General features: G+C 39.1%; 1 protein-coding gene across 1 annotated transcript; it reads left to right on the top strand.

Moving 5' to 3' along the window:
* The first annotated feature begins 740 nt into the window (after positions 1–740).
* Positions 741–5,376, top strand: IRX5 (iroquois homeobox 5). Its single transcript, XM_044270523.1, has 3 exons — positions 741–1,232; positions 3,729–4,131; positions 4,268–5,376. The coding sequence occupies exons 1-3, from the start codon at positions 984–986 to the stop codon at positions 5,071–5,073; spliced, it is 1,458 nt and encodes a 485-aa protein (XP_044126458.1). The 5' UTR covers positions 741–983; the 3' UTR covers positions 5,074–5,376.
* The last annotated feature ends 3,217 nt before the right edge of the window (positions 5,377–8,593 follow it).

The raw sequence follows: 8,593 nt of genomic DNA, 5'->3' as shown, positions 1-8,593 counted from the left end.
TATGGGCTGCATAACGGATCCGTTCCCTGCATAATGGAAACGGGACGGATCCGTTATGCAGCCCATAGACTTCTAATATGACGGAATGAATAACGGAATGCCTCTAAAGGCATTCCGTTATAAGATTGCGTTTTGGTCCGTGGTAACGGAATCCATAACGAAATTCTGCTTTTACCACCAAACGAAATGTGAACGAATTTCAGAATATGAAATTCGCCATCTCTAATTATCATTATTGTTATTAATATTATATTTTCTATTATTACCATTGTTATAATTATTGTTGATTTTTATTATTATTATTATTATTACTAGCCTAGCTTCTCCTGTGTTACCCGTGCTACCTGACTGGTGGATAGATGTGTGGATGGAGCTGGCAGCAGGCACACAGCCCTCCACATGAGGCTACATTTCTTCTCCTGCTCCACAGAATGATCCAGGAGTTTGCAGCCTCCCCTCCTTACTTTAGCCCTACAGGTCAGGAGGTGACCAGAGGAAGTCCTAGCTGCTCTCCTGCATTGTGTATCACGGCCATCAAGGGGCAGACTTTACTTCAGAAGAAAGAGAGTCAAAAAGAGAAAGGGAGAAAGCCTGCTGATAATTGGACAGCCCCATCCCTCCATCCCTCTCCACTCACTACACCCACAAGGAGGAGCTTTAGGCGTCAGATTCCTCAATTTCCAACTTAGCATCTTGGCAGGACCTTTTTTTTTCCCTGCTTCCAAAGCTAAAGTCTACACCAACCCACACTCCCACCCAACCTCTCCCCTCCCTCCTTGTACAGAGGGAGAGCACAAAAAAAAATCCTACCAGGGAGAAAGGAAGCAAGAAGAAGAGAGAGACAGAGAGATACCAGCAGCAAGAGGCAGCCACAAGCCCCATTTGTCTCCGGGTCTGCAACTGGTGGGCTTGTCTACCTTGAAGAGACTCTAGTAGACCCCTTTTTTCTTGCAGAGAGTGTCTCCCAAGATAAGAGTGTATGCATGTGTCTGGCCATGTCCTATCCTCAGGGCTACTTGTATCAACCATCTGCTTCATTGGCTCTGTACTCCTGCCCTGCATACAGCACCAGTGTCATCTCTGGACCCAGGACAGATGAGTTGGGAAGGTCTTCTTCTGGGTCAGCCTTCTCACCTTATGCTGGATCTACAGCCTTCACAGCTACTTCTGCTGGCTTCAACTCTCCCCTCCAGTACAGTGGAGACCCAGCTGCTGCCTTCACTTCTTACGTGGTAAGAGCCGCTCGTACAGGGTGAGGGGGTACACAGCGAGCAGGGACAACTACCCCCATCGTCAACACCTACACTGATTGCAAAGTTCAGGTCCGATCTGCAACAAACCCGATTGTAGCCGGTCTTCGGGTTTAGAGAATTGTAAGCAAGAGGCGCAGAATATTCTCTGAAAATGATCTGTTAAAGTCCATGTCAAGTTTCTGTGTAGAAATCCGTAAATTATAAAATATATGGTGTTTGTTCTCTTTCTAGAGAGATAGATAATTAGATAGATAATTAGATGACAAATAATTAGAAACAGATAGATGGATTATAGATAATTAGATAGATAGATAGATATAATCACCGTTTACATTTAACCAGTTAAGTGCTGTAGATCCCCGGCTTTCCACCACGATGTTACCAGTTACAGGCTGTTCCAGTCCTTGAACCTGTAGCAGGAGAGTAAATGCTATTCTAGAACAATTCTGCAGGTTCTTTCCCTGATCGATAATCAATGAATCCAATACAATTAACTGCGGGCTTTAATGAAGCGGGTAATTTCCGAAGCTGCAGCTAAACTGAGGCCGGGGTCGGGATTCATGTTGGGAAATGTGCGAATTTCATGCGCGTATGTTACACGCGCCTATCCAGTATATACCAGTGTGTAGTATTCTCTAGTATATACCAGTGTCTAGTAGTGTCCAGTACATACCAGTGTGTAGTATTCTCTAGTATATACCAGTGTGTAGTATTCTCTAGTATATACCAGTGTCTAGTAGTGTCCAGTACTTACCAGTGTGTAGTATTCTCTAGTATATACCAGTGTCTAGTAGTGTCCAGTACATACCAGTGTGTAGTATTCTCTAGTATATACCAGTGTCTAGTAGTGTCCAGTATATACCAGTGTGTAGTATTCTCTAGTATATACCAGTGCCTAGTAGTGTCCAGTACATACCAGTGTGTAGTATTCTCTAGTATATACCAGTGTCTAGTAGTGTCCAGTATATACCAGTGTGTAGTATTCTCTAGTATATACCAGTGTGTAGTATTCTCCAGTATATACCAGTTTGTAGTATTCTCCAGTATATACCAGTGTGTAGTATTCTCCAGTATATAACAGGGTGTAGTATTCTCCAGTATATACCAGTGTGCAGTATTCTCCAGTATATACCAGTGTCTAGTATTCTCCAGAATATACCAGTGTCTAGTAGTGTCCAGTATATACCAGTGTGTAGTATTATCCAGTATATACCAGGGTGTAGTAGTCTCCAGTATATACCAGTGTCTAGTAGTGTCCAGTATATACCAGTGTCTAGTATTCTCCAGTATATACCAGTGTGTATTAGTTTCCAGTATATACCAGTGTCTGTGTAGTAGTCTCCAGTATATACCAGTGTCTAGTATTCTCCAGTAAATACCAGTGTGTAGTAGTTTACAGTATATATCAGTATAATGTAGTCTCCAGTATATACCAGTGTGTAGTAGTCTACAGTATATATCAGTATAATGTAGTCTCCAGTATATACCAGTGTGTAGTAGTCTACAGTATATACCAGTATAAAGTAGTCCAGTATATACCAGCGTGTAGAAGTCTCCAGGATAAACCAGTGTTTAGCAGTTTCCAGTATATAGTGTGTAGTGTAATCCAGTAGAAACCAGTTTGTAGCAGTCTCCAGTATAGTTTATAGTACTCTCCAATATATAGTGTGTTCTACTCTCCAGTATATAGTGTGTAGTATGAAGTACTCTCCAGTTTATAGTATGTAGTGGTCTCCAGTATAAAGTGTGTAGTATGAAGTACTCTCCAGTAAATAGTGTGTAGTGGTCTCCAGTATATAGTGTGTAGTGGTCTCCAGTATATAGTATGTAGTGGTCTCCAGTATATAGTGTGTAGTATGAAGTACTCTCCAGTATATAGTATGTAGTTGTCTCCAGTATATAGTGTGTCCTACTCTCCAGTATATAGTGTGTAGTAGTCTCCAGTATATAGTATATAGCGTGACCTACTCTCTAGTATATAGTGTGTAGTACTCTCCAGTATATAGTATGTAGTGGTCTCCAGTATATAGTGTGTAGTGGTCTCCAATATATAGTATATAGTGTGTAGTACTCTCCAGTATATAGTATATAGTGTGTGTTTTAGGTATTTACTCTCATGTACAAGACATCGATGCAGTAGAGACTGACAAGCATTAGATGTTACTGGGTAGTCTTGTGGTTGCCTGTCCCAGGTCCATTCCTAGGTGTGGTTATGCTGACAAATTAAAGGGTGCAGTGGACTCATCCTGTTATACTGAGACTCAGTTCTCTGTCCTGTTCAACCAAAATTAAATAATCTTATCTACTCTTATGTGTGAAAGGTGATAGGCGCCTAATACTAAGTGCATAGAATTGTCTAGAATGTTACATAACTCCTTGAAGACCTTTTTTCTACTTTTTTATGCAGTAAATATCTCTGATTTGTGTTCATACCCTAAACCCTAGTCAACCGTAGATATTGGTTTCTTTTTCTAGGGTTCTCCCTATGACCACAGTACAAGCATGGCAGGTTCTTTAGGTTATCATCCATATGCTGCTCCTCTGGGATCTTATCCTTATGGCGATCCAGCTTACAGGAAAAATGCTACCAGGGATGCTACCGCCACTTTAAAGGCCTGGCTCAATGAGCACAGGAAGAACCCTTACCCCACCAAGGGGGAGAAGATTATGCTGGCCATTATCACTAAGATGACCCTCACCCAAGTGTCCACCTGGTTTGCCAATGCAAGGAGGAGGCTTAAAAAGGAGAATAAGATGACCTGGACTCCCAGGAATAGGAGTGAGGATGAGGAAGAAGAGGAGAACATCGATCTGGAGAAAAATGATGAAGATGAGACTCAGAAAGTAGAGGAAAAGGGGGACACAGATGTAGAGCCAGGTTGGTTGCCTAGGGTTTGTCTTGATGTCTTCAGTCCTCACCAATGTGTCTGTATTTAGCTAATATTATGTGTGGGGTGTGCATTTTCTGTTTGGAATGTTCATCTTAAATAATTTCTGTCTCTCTTTTTGTGCAGTGAAGAGGAGTCCACTGGAGGATGAGCCAGATCTTTCAGAACATGAGAACCTACAGGTTAAAGAGCTGGTCTCAGTCAGGAGTGACTCTGAGGGGGAAGACAGTCATGATTTGATTTCTAAAATTTCTACTCCAAGCTCACCTCCAACAATTTGTCAAGCAGGCCAGGCCCAACAGACGCAAGAAGAGCAGACTGTACCCAATCATCTTCATCATCATCACCACCACCATCATCTTCAGCACCAGCAACAGACAACCCAACATCATCTTCACCACCACCACCACCAACAGCACCCAATAGACCTGGTGCATAGGAATACCACAGTCCACCATGGCCTAGCCACCAGCAATGTCACCTCAGTGATTCACTCACCTCCAGCTTCCACCTCAAAGCCAAAACTGTGGTCCTTGGCGGAAATAGCCACCTCCTCAGACAAGACTAAAGAAAGCAGTGAAGTAGGCCCAGGGTCAACCACAGCCCAGCCCATGGCTGCTCCAACTTCTTCACCATCCAGATCCCCCTCAGCTGCTTGTCATTTCCCTAACAATGCAGTTTTATCCAGACCCCTTTACTACAGCACCCCATTTTACCCTGGCTACACGAACTATGGCTCCTTTGGGCACATCCACCATGGACCCAGCAGCACCCCATCAGTCAACAGCAACCCACACTTCAATGGATTAACCCAGACTGTCCTAAACAGAGCTGAAGCTCTGGCCAAAGAGTGCAAACTTAGAAACCAGTCTCAAGTAGACCTTTGCAAAGACTCCACTTATGAAATGAAGAAAGGTATGTCTAGCCTTTAATTGTGGCTTCTCTTCAAGCCCTGGGACTTCCTCTTATTTATTAATGCCTTGTCATTTCACCAGATCCCATCCAGAATATTAATAATTCAAAGAATACAAAATCTGTCAGGCCAGTGCAGGATCAACTTCCATCCCCCAACCCCCCTACAAGGAGAACAACCCCCATTATTTGTATCAGTCTGAACCTGTATATTTAATGTAGCAATTTTTTTTTTTTGTATTTAAATGGATCATCCCTATCTTTCCAGTAAATTATGGAATCCGATTGGTTGTACAGTCATGGATGCTGGTTTTTTCTTTCTTTTTTTTTTTTTTTTGTAATATAAATATATAAAACGCATTGTTTTACCCTGAACTGTTTCATAGTGAATAATACAAATTTAATTTAATTTTTTTAAACGACTCTTGTTATTTCTTCTGGGTTTCCATAGGATGGAGATGTAGTCATTGCAATATCTCAATGGGTTGTTCTTTACACAGGACTACAGGGAAAGGAATAGGTCATCAAAAGGGTTAATGCCTCATCTGTAAGTAGAGGGTGACAAGTGACAGGGAATCAATAAAAAGGAGCAATGTTATGGTTTTAATATTTTTTTTCGATATTTCATATCAAGTCAAGTCTGTATCTGCTCTTAACTTATAGAAGGGACGGACTGGGGAAAGCAAGCAGTGATCATCTGATTGTCACCGGCTGCGTATGGGTTAACCTAATTAATTTCAACCAGTGCCCTGATCTGTGCTAAGCAATCAAACACTGACCTTTACTAATGAATTCGATTTTATGCAGGAATCTTCTCATTAATGCGAGAGCCTGCTGGGCATTATATGTATGTATGGTGTGTGTGTATATATATATATATATATATATACATATATATTTTATTTTATTTATTATATTTTATTATATATATATATATATATATATGTGTGTGTGTACACAGTATATATATATATATATATATATATATATATAATATGCACAGTATATATATATATATATATATACAGTTTATATATATTTATACATATATGTGTGTGCGTGTGTGTACAGTATGTATATATAGATAGATATAGCTTATATATGTATTATATATAATCAGTACTATTTATGCTTTATTCTGGCACAAATAATACAATATTGAGTTTTGTGTGTGTGCATCTCTCTCTCTCTCTATATATATATTTATTTATGTCTAGATATATCATAATTTATTGTAGTCATCGAATTCATCATGTAATTTTTACAAAGGACTAGAACATTCTGAAATAGAGAATTTCCTATTTTCTCATTGTATCAGACCTAGCGATAGCCGCTGTTAATTAAAGGTCGGCCACTACCTTCTCTCACGGGTAGGTGTCGCTGTTGCGCTGGATTTCATCTATTTGAATTGGTGGGAAAGTGAGGGTCTTTTTTTTTTTATAGGGAAATAAAAATAAAATCAAATGCAAATTAAAAAATTAGGAAAAGAAAGCAACCGAGTATTAGAAAGGGATTCCGATTAGTGCAGGGAGTGGGGCACAACTAAGGTGCTGGATTTGGGGAAGTTAGATGTTTTGCATCATTATTCGGGTAATTAATAGGTACTGTGATTTATTTTTATTTTTATGAAATATTAGTGTAGAGAACTAAATAGATGATTATATATATTATATGTAATGTTTATATAATATAAGTAAATATATATATTTATTTTTTCTGTTTATACATATATACATTTTTAGATTTTTTAAAACTTTATACACTTTTTATTTTATATATATATATATATATATATATATATATATATATATAAAATCCCCCCCCCCCCCCAATGTTAGATTTCATCTTCCCCGCACAGATCTTTGCATTATTAGGTCGCACATGCAGATTGGTTACAACTTCCAGAAGAGCCGATAATTATAGTCATGGACAGAACATGCCGTCCCTCTATTACTACTACTGTACAGCAGCTACCAACAGACTACAACCAATTTGCCTTCAGTTGTATGAATGATGAAATTCAAGCTAGAAAGGAAATATTTCTAAATTGCAGAAGAATTTTTTTTTTCCGTCCCCTACTTCCCCCAAAAACTTTGGTTAGAGCAGTAAAGGTTGCATTTTATTTATTTATTAATTTGGTAAACTAAAAAAGGCATAAAACCAATCTATATACAGAGATTGTATATAGATTGGTTTTATGGGTCGCATTTATTTATTACTGTTCCCATTGATTTGTAAAAAAAAAAAAAAAAAGTCGCACATGAATTTATTTTAAACTTTTTCTAAACAATAGTTTTTATAGGAAACTTTTAGATTGAATAAATATTTGGGAAAGTGGCGCAGACGGAGCTTTTGTGCCGTGAACGAATTTTACGAGCCTTTAATGGGACTCTGGCGCTAATAATCCGCGCGGATAATAAATAAGGCAGTATTGATGGGAGGCAATAAAGTGAGTGATCAGATTGGTTTGCTGGATTAGTGGGACCAGCACATACATATAAAGTAGGGGGGATTTTCCCTGTAATGAAATGGTCTTTGGGGGGATCCGGGAGGAATTGTCGCAGCCGGGAGAAGCCGTGCGGAGTGAATGAAGTCCCTGCTATTCCGCGCCTATAGAAATCACTCCAAGAGACTGCCGTGCCCGCCGCTGATGTGAACGGTCGCAGACAGGACAGTGGAGGAGCGGCAGTCTCTTCTCCGGGAGCGGCCCCGGTGCTGCGCCTTCTAATGGAGACCCCGCGCACACGGGCCGAGCACGGAACACACCCGGAGAATATTCTGTCTCTATATGATACAGCCTGACCTGTAGTAGTGTCAGTCTGCAGCCTCCTGTGCTTCTCTTTCTTTTACATGTTTTTTTATTTTAATTATTTTATTAGTATTAGTATTTTTTTTACTTAGTATATTTCTCTAATTAGTTACCTTTGTGTGTACATTGTGTGCAAATTATCCATCTGCAGGTATCTGATCCATCTACACATCCATCAATGCAAAGGATAGACTTCTCCAGGAGAAAAAACCGGTCTATCTATCTATTATCTATTATCTATCTATTTATTATCTATCTATTTATTATCTATCTATCTATTATCTATCTATCTATCTATCTATCTATCTATCTATCTATCTATCTATCTATCTATCCATCTATTATCTATCTAATATCTATCTATCTATCTATCTATCTATCTATCTAATATCTATCTATCTATCTATCTATCTATCTATCTATCTATCTATCTATCAACATATTCTAAATCTATATTCATATAACTAGAAGTAGAAGTCTAACATACAGTATATTTGAGAAGTGTGACATATTCATTCATTTACTGCATCATGTTTTACTAGAACCAGTTCAGTCTGTGACCAGCCATCACCACTGGTTATTTCCACCATCTGCTGTGTCTTCACTTCACACTGCAACAATTTCTGAATTGACTTGCGCCATTTTTATAAGAACACTGCAGATGGCGAATGTGACTAACATTTATTAGAAAGTAGCACTGGAGTTTGATGACCTGAGATCTGATGATCCAT

The sequence above is a fragment of the Bufo gargarizans genome, chromosome 10, assembly GCF_014858855.1.
Source record: "Bufo gargarizans isolate SCDJY-AF-19 chromosome 10, ASM1485885v1, whole genome shotgun sequence".
Taxonomy (NCBI): Eukaryota; Metazoa; Chordata; class Amphibia; order Anura; family Bufonidae; genus Bufo; species Bufo gargarizans.
This window is presented reverse-complemented; position numbering and strand designations above follow the sequence as displayed.